Here is a 13,747-nt window from a genome sequence, read left to right on the forward strand (position 1 = left end):
AGAAACTGTTTGATAGAACACGACGGGATTTATGTTCGTACTTAAAAATCACTATTATACAATATTTAATGGAGTAATTAAAATTGTATTTGATACTATTTAGAATTGTAACACGGTGATAAACTTAGATTTCACAATATTACTTTGGCAAATTAAAGTATATACTGTTACGTTTTCGTTTTGCGTTCATTAGTTGATCAAAAGCTCTATGTCGAAGGAGATAAAAGAGCAGCGTTTCAAGTTTTCTACCACAGGGAGGCGTCATTTTCAGAGGAGAGAAAAGTGAATCTTTTTTTTTTTAACCTGTATCGCGCTGAAGTTAGATCAAATATGAGTTCGGATTCAGCGTTGCTATTGGAAACCGTGAACTTCGCCGCAGAGAAACACAAGTACCAGCGGCGCAAAGACCCAGAAGGCACCCCTTACATCAACCACCCCATCGGTACGGCCCGCCGTGCGGAAGGATTGCACTGCATTTCTTTGTTGAAAATATTTGCATATTTGCAGTTGAATAGATATTTCTGATGTATAACAGTGGCACACATGACGTACAGTATCATTTGTGTGTTGATTATTAACCTTTTCCCTTTGCAAACTTTTCTCAGAAGAAAATAGTCGAAACAAGCAAGCTGTTCGTCACATGGTGATTTTCAATTGTTGATGTAAAAACGTTGCATATAATTTTGATCATTTTATAATTCTTATCAAGAGAATGTGTTAACAGTCGGGAGATGCTCTTTAAGAATGAATCACTTTTATAAAAGATTTGTAATACTAGTGTGATTGTTCTCTCCTGTTGCTTCCTTTAAAAAAAGGAATCCTATATCCTTGGACTTTAAGATTTTTTTTTTCCATTCTAGGGGTGGCTAGAATTTTAAGTCAGGAAGGTGGAGTTACGGACATTGCAGTTTTACAGGTAAAAGCAATTTGATTCTTGTGTGCACAACATACCCCCCCAGTAACAAACATGCAAGTACCTATGGAAGTATCCTTAGGTACATGTCGGGCTGCTCTCACTGCTGTAATCTGTACCAAATGAGTGACACATTTGGGTATGCATGTGTAGTTTACTTGCAATCTTATTAGAATAAACAATGTGAAAAGATATTTTCTTGTGTAACCCGAATAGTGTGCACTACATCAGTTGCAGTGTTCATTTTTGCATTAACAGATGTTCTAGGAATGGATTTGCTGTGTTTCTGCAGGTATGAAATGGTTAAGTAAATGAGAAGTATATTGATTTGTCTGTAACACTGCCTAATTTATTACCTTGAATCCGTTGATTAAATTTACATCTTGTTAGGATTGTATCACCTCCAGCACTGGAGGAGTTCAAATGTGTGGTCAGCTGTCAGTGAGCACGTTGTTGTGCCCCCCTGCAGGCTGCACTGCTCCATGACACAGTGGAGGACACTGACACCACCCTGCTGGAGCTGGAGGCCATGTTTGGGACGACAGTGGCGCGGATCGTCCAGGAGGTGACCGACGACAGGTCCCTTCCCAAACAGGAGAGGAAACGGCTGCAGGTGGAGCACGCCCCCCACTGCAGCCACCAGGCCAAGCTGGTCAAACTGGCTGACAAACTGTACAACCTGAGGGACTTGAACCGCTGCACTCCCACTGGTGAGTCACCTACAGGGCAGCCACAGAGAGGCTCAGGGAGCTCAGCAGGTGTGAGCCTGGTCAGTACCTGGATGGGAGACCTCCTGGGAAAACCTAAGGTTGCTGCTGGAAGAGGTGTTAGTGGGGCCAGCAGGGGGCGCTCACCCTGCGGTCCATGTGGGTCCTAATGCCCCAGTATAGCGACGGGGACACTATACTGTAAACAGGCGTCGTCCTTCGGATGAGACGTAAAACCGAGGTCCTGACTCTCTGTGGTCATTAAAAATCCCAGGGCGTTTCTCGAAAAGAGTAGGGGTGTAACCCCGGCGTCCTGGCCAAATTTCCCATCGGCCTTTATCAATCATGGCCTCCTAACAATCCCCCTCTATGAATTGGCTTCATTACTCTGCTCCCCACTGAGAGCTGGTGTGTGGTGAGCGTTCTGGCGCACTATGGCTGCCGTCGCATCATCCAGGTGGATGCTGCACACTGGTGGTGGTGGAGGGGAGTCCCCATTACCTGTAAAGCGCTTTGAGTGGAGTGTCCAGAAAAGCCCTATATAAGTGTGAGCAATTATTATTATTATTTGAAAATACGATCTCCTTCACAGCTGTACATATACATTTTTATAGATCACTTTTTTTGTGATGTGAGCCATTATGCAGTGTTTCAGATTTTGTCACAATAAGAAATGATAGCTTTGGGCCACAACAAAAATACGTTTTTGTTGTGTTGTAGCCTGACATTTGTGTGACTGCGACTGAACGTGTAAGATCGTTTGTAGGGTTTTAAAAAAAAACATTATGGCTCGAGTATATGTTTCGCAACAGGAACTCGGAGACATCCTGGTCTTGTAAATATTTGCATACCTTCTTTGTGCATGTTCCCCTTTTACTTTACCGCAAGATAGCTATTCCCTGTTATTGCCCTTTCAGTATAACTTGAACTTCCTTATGTGCGTGCATAGGGTAATTTAATACTTTCCACTACAATGTGGTCAACCCCTTTCAGAGTGAGCAGACTCGAACGTCCTGATGTGTGTGATCTGCTGGGCGTGGAGCCGATGACTCCGACCTTGCGTTGTTTCAGGCTGGACAGCAGAGCGGGTGCAGGAGTATTTCCTGTGGGCAGCCGAGGTGGTGAAGCGTCTGCGGGGCACTAACATAGCACTGGAGGACAAGCTGCAGCAGCTCTTCAGGGAGAGAGGCATCGAGTCCTGACTCCCATCGGCAGAGACACCCCGTCCACAATCTCTACACTACCTCTTCTCCGGTGCGGGGCTCCTTACTCACCTGACGGGAGCAGAACTGGCTCTGCCCTAGATAGCACTGGCCTCGGCACTTACAGCTCGCGTTGTCTTTTGGTTGTTTCTGTATTATTAAAGACGAATGATTGTATTCTGTCCCGGTCTTTTTATAATCGTTTTGTTTTAACAGACTATAGGTTATGCATGCAGTAATTCCACATGTACAAGGTGCACACTTATTCAGTTTGTCTAATAATATAGTTACAACATAATTATCGTAGAACCAATATTATGTATTCTCTGCTTCAGAATACACATAATAAAATGTTCATCTGCAACTTCTTTGTCAAAGACAGTGGTTGTAATACATCATTGTTATTAGAAGATCTGCAGCCATTTGTGGTCAGGTTAGAGACAGAGACAAGATCTCCAAACCTCAATATATAAACCACTCATGCTAAATTAACCATTCTGTTTCCTTATGAGAAAGCAACACAACAAATAGGAAGCAACTACAGTAAATACTGTGCTCATTTCATAGTTACAGAAAGCTTTTATTTACTGTTACTGTAGAACATTTGAAAGAACGTTTGCTTTCTGTAGAGCAATGCAAACTGAAAAGTGTATGTGTGAAACTACCCTGATTTATGTTCAAATGTTGAGCACTGTGAGAGAGACAGCTACAGTGTCATAAAGATAACCATTGTTTTGAACACCATAAGACCCCACACTACTTGAGGTTCACAATCTCATGAAACATTTAAAACTTTAAATAGGCTTAGTGGTATTATAGTAAGCCTATGCCACTGAGGGAACAAATAGAAACCAAATATTTGCCTCAGTCATGTCAGCTTCCTGTCTCTGCAGAATCATCCCACCCTGTAGGTGTTGGGGTGTGTTTTGTTTCTTAAAACGTGTTCACAACAGTTTCCAACTGAAACTACAAGTTTGCCAGCACAAACAGGAAGCTACAGATCTGCATACTGCAGGAACGGAGACAGAAACATGAAGGTTCTCATGCTGTATTGGCTTGCTGTGTTCACTGTTGGAGTCAAAGGTAAAACAGGGCAAGACTAGTAATATATTCCTGAGAAGTGAGTACAATGTGAAAACAATTATTAATTTTAATATAACTCCTAAAACACGATGGGGAAAAGCAGTCTGTGGTATGTAAAAATACCAGATTGGTGGATAGTCTCATCTGCAAAGGTTTGTTTTGCTTTTATTGTCTAATGGTAGCTATGAAACCATAAAAAGACAGGAGAAGTAATTTAAAGAAATATGAAACTATTGCTAATCATATCTTTTATTATCTAAAAGAAATGCAACTTAAACTAAGTTTTACTATTTTTTTTATTTTTAGGTTACCTTGAATATGACAATGAGTTTTACATTGAAATCTTGGGATTACGTAAGTAAGAAATTCTAACTCAACCTGGAACTTCTTAACCTGGAAATCTGTAGTGTGTGTAGTAGGGCTCTAGAGATCTTCCACTTTTACAAGCAAATGCTTAATGCAACAATGAATTAGTGACAAATCATTATTCTGTTATGGAAACTTATGGTTTGCCTCTGCATGGTTTATATAGCAATATCTAGTTTTCAGCAAACACATGTTGCACATCATCATTGCATGCAAATCTTTTAAGACTCTTGATGGGATTTATAGATGTGAAATGCAGTTTTCATATACTTTCCAATGTAATGATGACTGTGTTTATTGGTGTCTACTAATTCTTTCTGTGTGTACTGTATGTGTACCTAGCAATGAACAAGTGTCCTGTTCAGAGTGTAGTCCTGCCCTGCCCCCTATATTTCCTGGATAGTCAACTATGACACCAGAAAAAAGCAATATTCTGATGGTGGGTGATTGCTTAATGGTCTTGGTCTTGTTGCAGGATTTCCTGGACCTTGGTTCTGGTACACATTATATGGTGTCTCAGTTTTTGACGCGGTCTGTGTTCTCATCATCTCTTCCCTACATGTGAATTTCCAGTTGCGCATGAGACAAGTGAGAAAAAGCACTGCCCGAGAACAGAGGAGTCTCATTTCCTCTAATGACTTTGGCCTTGTTTCTGTCGCAAGTGGAAGAACGCAGCTGACCGACCTCTGTGAACTTCAGTGTTAACCCCATAGAAGACAGAATCTTCTTGCAACAATTTTCTACAATATACTATATGTTCACTTTTTCCTCCCAGTCTGAAAACACGAGAATGAAAAAAAAAACCCAGAAACAACTACTTTTATAATAAAATGGCAGTTACAGTGCTCTACTACTAATACTCCCAGATGTAATAGCATTCCTGTAATTTTGTTTTTCTAATGTAAATTAAGTTCTTGAATAAAATAAAGTAATGTGACAAAACAACGACTCTTTTACTGCATGATCCTATTTCTTCCGGAAGGTGGTTGTGTGTTGTGTGTGAGAGAAGAAGGCGAGGAATCTGAGGTGAATAATTCTCGAATAAGAATCGGCACAAAATGATAAAAATTGAAACTCCAAAACTAAACTCACGTTATTCTACTTTTGAAAATATCCTCCATTCATGTTCTCGTCTTTTTAGTTCAAATGTAAAGAAAGATGTTTTTGATGGGACACGGCATAGAGAAATCAATGTAGCGATACATTTTCTTAGCAGTGTTAACTTATATGCAATGTTGACGTACAGTACATTATTTTCTATAAAATATACTAAAACACAAACCAGCTTCAAACCGTAGATTTACACTAGGTTTTCGTGCTTTCAAATTTTATTCCAGTAAATATTTTAATAAAAATAATCATTGCTATTTTAAATAATATTTCTATAGATTATAACATGTTGTTTATAAAACCTACGGAATTAATTTGTTGTTGTTTTTTTTCATTCGCCCACTACGTTAATGAATGTTGGTCCAAAATAAAGATTAAGGAGGAAGCTCTGTAGTTTTTTGTTGCAGTTCGGAATCCAAGCACTGTAACAACATCCGGCGGCTTGGTGTCGTATTTCCTGTTTCTCTGCTACGGAGAGGAAGGAGATAGTTGTTGAGTGTGTTGTGAAGCTGATCTGAGATACATTTGTTTCTTTTGCATTTGTTTTTGTCATTTTTACCGTCCAGTCATGGCGGCACCGAATTCTCTCAACGTGAAGCAGCCGCCGATTCAATCCACGGCCGGAGCCGTGCCGGTGCGCAATGAGAAAGGTGAGTTGTTGGACTGAGGCTCCGCATAAAGCGAGGACTGGTGATCATCGGGCCCTTGTTTTCGGTTTGAAAGTTAGAATACCGAGAGGAATGTGTCCAAAATGATTGACTTTCCTACAGGTTGTCTGTGAAAGTGCACGAAAATATTAGTTGAAGTAAATGTTAAATAATTATACATTTAAGTTAATTTTATATTGTAAGACATGATGAAATACTGGATAAATACTTGTATCGGTATTAATAAATATATGATATAAAGTTAAAGTCAATAATTAATAACAAAGCGGGAGATTATTTGTTTACACTCGATACAAATACACATATAAGCTAATGAAAACGTAGACCCAATATTTTCGATACATATATGGTATTTGATAATACTACTGAATAGAGAAATGTTGGTATTTTTGTGTTGATTTGCGAAGTGTATGAATCCATTTAAGAAATTAAAATGCTACGTTTATGTGTGTTCTATAGATACAGATCATAATTGTTTTGGGTTATAATGAAACTCTTTAGCCCTAGTGTTGATTATTCAAACAGGTCTGATCGCAAGAAACGCAAAGGGTAATAAAAAACACCAGTCGTCATCGTTTCCAGATTTCTGTGACTATTAAGGGAGTTCCATGTAGCGCTTGTGTGTTATTGCAGTCTTCCAGAGGTGCGCTGTCTGGGGGAGCCAGAGAGAAGCAGGGAGTGAGGGACTCTCCCCAGCCCCTCTCTTGGGCAGCGCTGTGTGTGCATGTGTTCATGCGGAGGAGGGAGGTAATGGGGTTGCTGTGTCTTGCTGCAGGTGAGATCTCTATGGAGAAGGTGAAGGTGAAGCGCTATGTGTCGGGAAAGCGCCCGGACTATGCCCCCATGGAGTCCTCGGACGAAGAGGAGGAGGATTTCCAGTTCATGAAGAAGGGCAAGGAGGTGGAGCCGGAGGTGGAGCTGGAGGAGGAGGATGTGTCGGACCCCCGCCTGAGGCGGCTGCTGAACCGCGTCACTGAGGACGTGGAGGAGAGGTACCCTGGGGGGGGAGTGTTCATCCGCTGAGAACATCCCCAAGTGGCTTGACTTGGTGACATCCATCCATTTTCTAACCGCTCCCTCCAGTTCAGGGTCATGGGGGAGCAGGAGCCCATCCGGGCAAACAATGGCACGAGGCAGGGTACACCCTGGGCTTGACGCCAGTCCATGGCAGGGGCAGAGAGGCATAGACGCGTACACACTCGCACCAGGTCCAGTTAACCTACCGGTGTGCTTTTGAACTGAGGGAGGAACTCGGAGCACCCAGGGTTAACCCACATGAACACTGGGGGGACATACAAACTCCATCAGATAGCACACAATGCTAATCACTGCACCATTGTGACATTATCAGTTAAAAATGGAAATTGTGAACAAACAGAAGTTCATTTATTTTATTTTTCAGTAAATTTTGTATTGCAACTTCTTTGTGTTTTTAAGTGGATGTAACTGCATGCAGTATAGCTGTCATTTTTATATAGTTGATCTGTCATTCCAAATAACACTTTGATTGTCGTGATGGTCAAAATGGAAAGCGGCCTGGCAGTGGGACTAATAACATTATTTGTGGGTCATGTCGTTTTGATTCTTTTGCTGTGAGGTCTGATTGCCCTATCCCTGACACAGACCCTGCTTTTCCTCAGGTTGGCGCGACACAGGCAGATCGCAGAGCCGGAGCTGGTGGTGGAGAGTAGCGAGGAGTCGGATGAGGGGGGCTGGCATCCAGACCAAGAGGAGAGCAGTGAAGAGGAAGAGGAGGAGGAGGTTGACGATGAGGTAAACGCAGAGGAATTGGGTGTAATAACTGGATTCTAGTATGAAAGTGCAGATCGGTGTCTTTCCTGGGACAGTAGTTTGCTTATAAATTGACTGTCCTGGGATTATTCAAGAAGTGGTTTGTTGAAATTTTATCAGTTAGCTACTAACAAGCCAAGATGGGTCAGATGGTATTCCCTTGTGTGACTTCTCGTGTTGTAATGTTTTGATGTTTTCCTGACACGTGAGAAGATTATTTCCTGCTGTTCTCAAATCTTTTCATTGCTAGTGCTCTGTTAAGATGCTGTCTGATGGTAAAGAAGAGTCCCCTGTGAGCCCCTCTCCCCCCGGTGTTTGTGTGTAGGAAATCGAGAGGCGGCGTGCCATGATGCGTCAGCGGGCGCAGGAGCGAAAGAACGAGGAAATGGAGCTGATGGAGGTGGAAGAGGAGGGGAAGTCGGGAGAGGAGTCGGAGTCCGAGTCGGAGTATGAAGAGTATACTGACAGCGAGGACGAAACCGAACCACGCCTCAAACCCGTCTTCATTCGCAAGTGGGTAGTGCCATTTTGGGCGGAGGGTCCTAATACAAGATCGGAAGGTTTTGCTCTTTCAGTGACGCAGACCGTTATTGTTCTAATAATTTATCAAAAAGTTTAGTAAGCATCTGACTGCAGACAAGTAAAGAACTGGTACGTTTGGCAGGAACATTATTTCAGTTTCTTTTCGTTCTTTGCTGTAAGAACACGTGGAGTGTGTTAAACGTGTTTCAGAGTCTGAGAAGCTTTCTGATCCACATATTACTGTATTCCAATTCTAAAGTTCAGAATTGGAACAGAATAATGTGAAGTCTGTGCTGGGAAGAAATATGCTGTTACAGCAGTCTCCCCTCGAAGCTAAACGTTCGTTTTACTGAGGACCTGCAGGGCTGCTCAGCAGTGTCTTTACTGGGGCTTTGCCAGTGTAAGAAGCAGTGAGCAGGTCACTGTGAATGCGTACACTGCCAGAGTGGACTGCGGAAGCAGGCCCTCATGATGGAGCTCTGCTGGCTCTTGCAGGAAGGACCGCGTGACGGTGGCGGAGCGGGAGGCCGAGGAGCAGAAGCAGAAGGAGCTGGAGGCCGAGGCCAAGAAGCAGGCGGAGGAGCGTCGGCGCTACACGCTGAAGATTGTGGAGGAGGAAGCCAAGAAGGAGTTTGAGGAGAACCGGCGCACCCTGGCCGCACTGGAAGCCCTCGACACGGATGGGGAGAATGAGGAGGAGGAGTACGAGGCCTGGAAAGTCCGCGAGCTCAAACGCATCAAACGGGACCGTGAGGCCCGCGAAGCGTAAGTTTGGGGGGGCACCACCCAGGTCCGTACGCACTCTGGTATGAGAAGTACCGTACCTGATCGGCAAATTACAGACGTCTGCAGTTTGGGTTCCCTGAAGGGCAGCGTGAATTCAATCAGCAGTGGGCATATGTTTTAATCAAAAAAGAATAATGCTGACTGTGGATTCAGCTTGGCTAGTAATTCGTGATCTGTGAAGACCGGTTTGCCATGGTGGGGTGTGTCTCACTGGGTGTTGTGTTCCCAGGATGGAGAAGGAGAAGTCGGAGATTGAAAGGTTCCACAATCTCACCGAAGAGGAGCGCAGGGCAGAGCTTCGCTCCAACGGCAAACTCATCACCAACAAAGCATCTAAAGGCAAATATAAATTCCTGCAGAAGTACTACCACAGAGGAGCCTTCTTCATGGTGAGTCTTCTCTTTGTTTGGTGGCCATGATGAGTGATAGACTGGGGTTGTTGCAGTACATTCTTAAAGTGATAGGCAAAAACAACTGGGAGCTTGATATGGGAGAAATTATTCTATTGAATTGAAAATCAGAAACAAAACCATCAGATTGACTCAAAGTAGTTCCATTATATTTGTGGTGATTTTGCTCTTACCTCTGTGCAATTTTCTGTGGCACTGGAATTCCTAATTGTGAATCTGACTGTTTAGGATGAGGAGCAAGATGTATATAAGAGGGACTTCAGCGCCCCTACCCTGGAGGACCATTTCAACAAGACCATCTTGCCCAAAGTCATGCAGGTGAGCTGGCTGGAGTCTACTCGTATTGCTGAATTTATTCATTTCTGGGTTCAGCTGAAGATCAAATGCTAACTAACATTCTCTGGATTTTTGTGTTTACCACCATTTCTGTTTTGAAAATTATTGCATAGTTAGTACATCTTCATTATTATGCATGATTTGGAAATAGTCAAGTATTAGAATATTATCATTAATTGCGACATGGAGAAAGGGAGGGATATTAGGTATACCTGGAGAACAGGTACCAGTTTAAAATGAACATTTTGTACTGCTTCAATCAAGGTATATTTTACATATACGTTTGTTTTTCTGATAAGACATTCTGTAATAGAATTTATTAGGAGCTACAGATGAGGGTTTTTAAGCAGTTACATTAGAAATTTCAGGTACTAGGTATACAATGTTAAGTGTTTGTAAAATGTTGATTTTTTTTTCCTAAGAAAAAGTAATGAATATGCATAACAGCCCATCACCTTAATTCTTAAATATATGTTTCAATTCTTGATAGTGGGTCAGTGTCAAGAGTCCATTCCTACATTAATGTTAATACTTAACTGGAAATCTGCTGTTCCTGTTCTATTCAGGTCAAGAACTTCGGCCGTTCTGGGCGTACTAAATACACACACTTGGTGGATCAGGACACCACTTCCTTTGACTCGGCCTGGGCACAGGAGAGTGCACAAAACAGCAAGTTCTTCAAACAGAAGGCAGGGGGTGTAAGAGATGTCTTTGATCGGCCATCGGTAAAGAAGAGGAAGACTTAAGTCCTGCGGACTGAAATGGCAAGGCAGGAATAGGGAGGAGAGACTGAGTAACTAACATTTGTGAGTTCTGCATTCAGTGGGAAGATCCTGTCACAGCCCAAGGATCCTCTGCAGTTGCAAGTGGTGCGCTTGGAAAAGAGGACAAGATGTAATATAGTGTTCCTGTGGACATTCTAAACGGCCTGGAAATTTAACTGTTGTGACTGAGGTGTTAGTTTGAAATGAAAGGACCTTTTATCGTGTAGATTTCTTATATCATTTCCAGTAAGTTTAATTTGTTTTAATAAAATTTTCTAATTGTTAACTGCATTTAGTTTTGTCTGGAAGCAAATGCTGTAAAGTCAGGATATAGAACTGTAAAATATTTCAGTATGCACTGCTCTAAACAATGCAAATTCTCAAACTGTTTTACAGTTACAGTTTATCTCCACTATTGGATGCATTTCTTTCATGTATATAGTATATATAATCTATGCCTTGTTAAACCTTAAAAATAATGCAATTAAAAACGCCTTTTTTCAGTTACATATTTTTTAATATTTAGATTGAGTAGGAGAAGTGATTGTTTTAAATCTAAAGACAGGTAGGCTGAGGCCCATTTTTAAAACTGACTTATGGAAAAGGAGGGCTGACGTAGCGATTGTAATGCAAAAAAAAAAGATACAATTGAAATTTATTTTATTTCCTTTTATAACATTACAAATGAGAGATTTGTCCATATGCCAGGTATGAGGAATGAAATCCCAGTAGTATATAAATGCTGCGCTGGAAAGAAAAAGCAGTCCTTCCTTGGATCCGTGTGGATGTTATGATGCTGACAGGAACGCCAGAACCAGTGCTCTGAAGCATTGATGGCTGGTCTGTATTCACAGCAGTCAGTTTGTCAGAGCAATCAGTGCCTCTACCACATTACCCATGTGCTCCCTCAAGCTGCGCTCAGCCACACTCCTTGGAATCTCCATCTCGCCCATCTGTGGATAAGAGTTGGTTTACTATTAACACACGATCAGGGGTGGCCAACCTGGTCTCGACAGGCCACTGTCCAGCAGGACTCACCCTTATCATCATTTTTGAAAGAGATGGGGAACTTTATTCAAATTACTATATTAATGTGGGTCACATTCAGTAAGGCTGGCTAGCTTTGCTCACTGAAAGCTGCAGAGAGCTGGGTTTTTTCTTTAAGTTACTATAAAGCTTTAGTGAACAAGTCACCTGATGAAGTTATCAAAAACAAGACAACTGACTACCACTGCACAAGAATATTGTCTTTACAAGTAAAAAAAAACAGCTTGTGCCCCCAAGTGTATTACTTTAATCAAAACCAATTTTCTGTTTTAGTCACGTCTCTTTTACATGTTTCAATAACATATCATATCTGATTTTTGTAAGAGTTACAAAATGTTCTGCGATACATTTTTAACTTCACACGGTACTTACAATGAGTTCTACATCCTCCTTCTTGATGGTGACTTTGGCCAGTTCCTTCTCTCTGGAACAGAAATGAGAGCGTCATCGGGAAAAGCGAAATAATTTTCAAAGGATATCATTCTAATCTGTGACGCTTGAACAGTCGTGACAGTCGTGACGTTAGAACTACATTTTTCAGTTCGCAGCAGAATAAAAGAAAAGGAAGATATAATGACGATTCTCTGGTAACAGACCAGAGAAACACATTTAACATTAAACGCAACTTTACCTTTTTTAGATACTCGCCCATTAAACGAATTTTGAAAATATTCTTAAAAACCGCTCACCTCTCTTGCTTTGCTTTCTGCTCCCTTGATCTTCGGTCTCCAATCACTGACATGGCCTAGAAGCCAAAGATTCAAACAAAACGACAAGGTGTCTTTACTGCGCCGCCGTCTCGGGGTATACAAACATGTTTTCGTTATTAAACCACTAGGTTTAGGATTGAGAACACAAATCCGAGGGGACTAAGGTTAGTACGTCAAAATAAATGAACGTTCTACTTGGATATGAAAACATTATACAAAAAAGTTGTTGTATAGCGAACCGTACAGGTTTAAGGTGTGATTTTTTCATTCATTCGGAGCTAGTTAACATAACACAATTCATATAATCCATCTTTCGTCTGTAATTATTACGCGAAATATAAAACACCCCCCCCCATTTCGGTTTATTATATTAAAATGCCACAGAATCAGCACTGTTTAAAAGTGACTGTTTCTGTACTCCTACTAACTACTAGGCCTGCTTCCTCCGGCTCCACATGTGTCTCTGTCCCTAGCCTCACCGTTTCCAAATCGGAGCTGGAGATCTCCTTTTCCTCCGCATAGTCGGTAACCCTTTCCAAGTCGGCGGCTCCACTGTCATGTTTCCGAGGTTTTTCTGCTGGTTTACCCGTGCAGTTCTCTTCGGCTTCAAGATCCAAATCCACATCTCCTTCGGCCGCCATGTTCGCTTCTTCGATACCGGAACGAAAAGAAAAGGCTCGAGTCAGACTGGCAGGAAGATCGGAAGTAAATGCGCCGAGCACCTGGGTCACGTGATTTTTAACCGCCGACTTGCGTAGAGCCGAAGGCGACCTGTGGGAAAAGACACTGTGGAGTAACGATACGTGTTATGTTTTGCTTCGCAATTTTATTGTGATCCCTTCATCAGATTTGATTTGCAAAACAATCATTCGTTCCATTAGAATACATGCAGCTGAGAAGACGTGTATCTTCTTGCTGGCAGGCACAGTAGTCCTGCAACACTAAATAACACATTGCAAGCTTTTTCTAAACTAAAACCTATCAAGACTCCAGTGCTGCACAGAAAGGAAAATTCTGTGAAAGGACAATTTGGGCCCTTCACTGCACTGCGTCAGTTATCGGATAATGAAGATGTTGCAAGGCTTTATGTGCAGCCTGGATTAAAGAGCCCTCCCTGCCCTTCCTATTTCAGTCCTTTAAGAGGGTTACTGTGACTTAGTGGCTGGATTTGAAATATAATCAGGGCAATTTCCTTGTGGTGAGGGAAACAAAGTGTGTTTTACGCCCACCAGCCAACACAAACCAATCTTTTGTCTCTGCAGTAATTGACTTTGCAATGAAATAAAGCCTTTTCCTATATTTATGGTCCCGGTTGCCCCATCAAGACCCTTC

The 13,747-nt window shown here is 42.0% G+C and overlaps 3 protein-coding genes across 3 annotated transcripts; 2 read left to right on the top strand and 1 right to left on the bottom strand.

Annotated features, from left to right (window-relative positions):
• The first annotated feature begins 2 nt into the window (after positions 1-2).
• On the top strand, positions 3-3,004 carry hddc3 (HD domain containing 3). The gene is made up of 4 exons (XM_006628836.3): positions 3-442; positions 861-916; positions 1,383-1,623; positions 2,692-3,004. The coding sequence occupies exons 1-4, from the start codon at positions 331-333 to the stop codon at positions 2,820-2,822; spliced, it is 540 nt and encodes a 179-aa protein (XP_006628899.1). The 5' UTR covers positions 3-330; the 3' UTR covers positions 2,823-3,004.
• A 2,829-nt stretch (positions 3,005-5,833) lies between these two features.
• On the top strand, positions 5,834-10,949 carry mfap1 (microfibril associated protein 1). The gene is made up of 8 exons (XM_006628769.3): positions 5,834-6,031; positions 6,825-7,041; positions 7,690-7,822; positions 8,166-8,353; positions 8,858-9,127; positions 9,378-9,537; positions 9,787-9,876; positions 10,461-10,949. The coding sequence occupies exons 1-8, from the start codon at positions 5,950-5,952 to the stop codon at positions 10,638-10,640; spliced, it is 1,320 nt and encodes a 439-aa protein (XP_006628832.1). The 5' UTR covers positions 5,834-5,949; the 3' UTR covers positions 10,641-10,949.
• Positions 10,950-11,301: 352 nt separating this feature from the next.
• On the bottom strand, positions 11,302-13,091 carry hypk (huntingtin interacting protein K). Its single transcript, XM_006628770.3, has 4 exons — positions 12,895-13,091; positions 12,395-12,450; positions 12,078-12,129; positions 11,302-11,611 (listed from the first exon to the last, which is right to left on the bottom strand). Exons 1-4 carry the CDS (start codon positions 13,054-13,056, stop codon positions 11,516-11,518), a joined length of 366 nt encoding a protein of 121 aa, XP_006628833.1. The 5' UTR covers positions 13,057-13,091; the 3' UTR covers positions 11,302-11,515.
• Between the last annotated feature and the right edge of the window lie 656 nt (positions 13,092-13,747).

This window comes from Lepisosteus oculatus, chromosome 5 (assembly GCF_040954835.1).
Source record: "Lepisosteus oculatus isolate fLepOcu1 chromosome 5, fLepOcu1.hap2, whole genome shotgun sequence".
Lineage (NCBI taxonomy): Eukaryota > Metazoa > Chordata > Actinopteri > Semionotiformes > Lepisosteidae > Lepisosteus > Lepisosteus oculatus.

What these genes read in the sequence shown, in the direction of transcription:
- hddc3 (XM_006628836.3), top strand. Translation starts at nt 331, where the DNA reads ATGAGTTCGGATTCAGCGTTGCTATTGGAAACCGTGAACTTCGCCGCA. An exon ending in CGGACATTGCAGTTTTACAG is followed by an intron (nt 917 to 1,382) that starts GTAAAAGCAATT and finishes GCCCCCCTGCAG; the next exon opens with GCTGCACTGCTCCATGACAC. An exon ending in GAACCGCTGCACTCCCACTG is followed by an intron (nt 1,624 to 2,691) that starts GTGAGTCACCTA and finishes GCGTTGTTTCAG; the next exon opens with GCTGGACAGCAGAGCGGGTG.
- hypk (XM_006628770.3), bottom strand. Translation starts at nt 13,056, where the DNA reads ATGGCGGCCGAAGGAGATGTGGATTTGGATCTTGAAGCCGAAGAGAAC. An exon ending in CAGAAAGCAAAGCAAGAGAG is followed by an intron (nt 12,130 to 12,394) that starts GTGAGCGGTTTT and finishes TTTCTGTTCCAG; the next exon opens with AGAGAAGGAACTGGCCAAAG. An exon ending in AGGAGGATGTAGAACTCATT is followed by an intron (nt 11,612 to 12,077) that starts GTAAGTACCGTG and finishes TCTTATCCACAG; the next exon opens with ATGGGCGAGATGGAGATTCC.
- mfap1 (XM_006628769.3), top strand. Translation starts at nt 5,950, where the DNA reads ATGGCGGCACCGAATTCTCTCAACGTGAAGCAGCCGCCGATTCAATCC. An exon ending in ACTGAGGACGTGGAGGAGAG is followed by an intron (nt 7,042 to 7,689) that starts GTACCCTGGGGG and finishes GCTTTTCCTCAG; the next exon opens with GTTGGCGCGACACAGGCAGA. An exon ending in GACCGTGAGGCCCGCGAAGC is followed by an intron (nt 9,128 to 9,377) that starts GTAAGTTTGGGG and finishes TTGTGTTCCCAG; the next exon opens with GATGGAGAAGGAGAAGTCGG.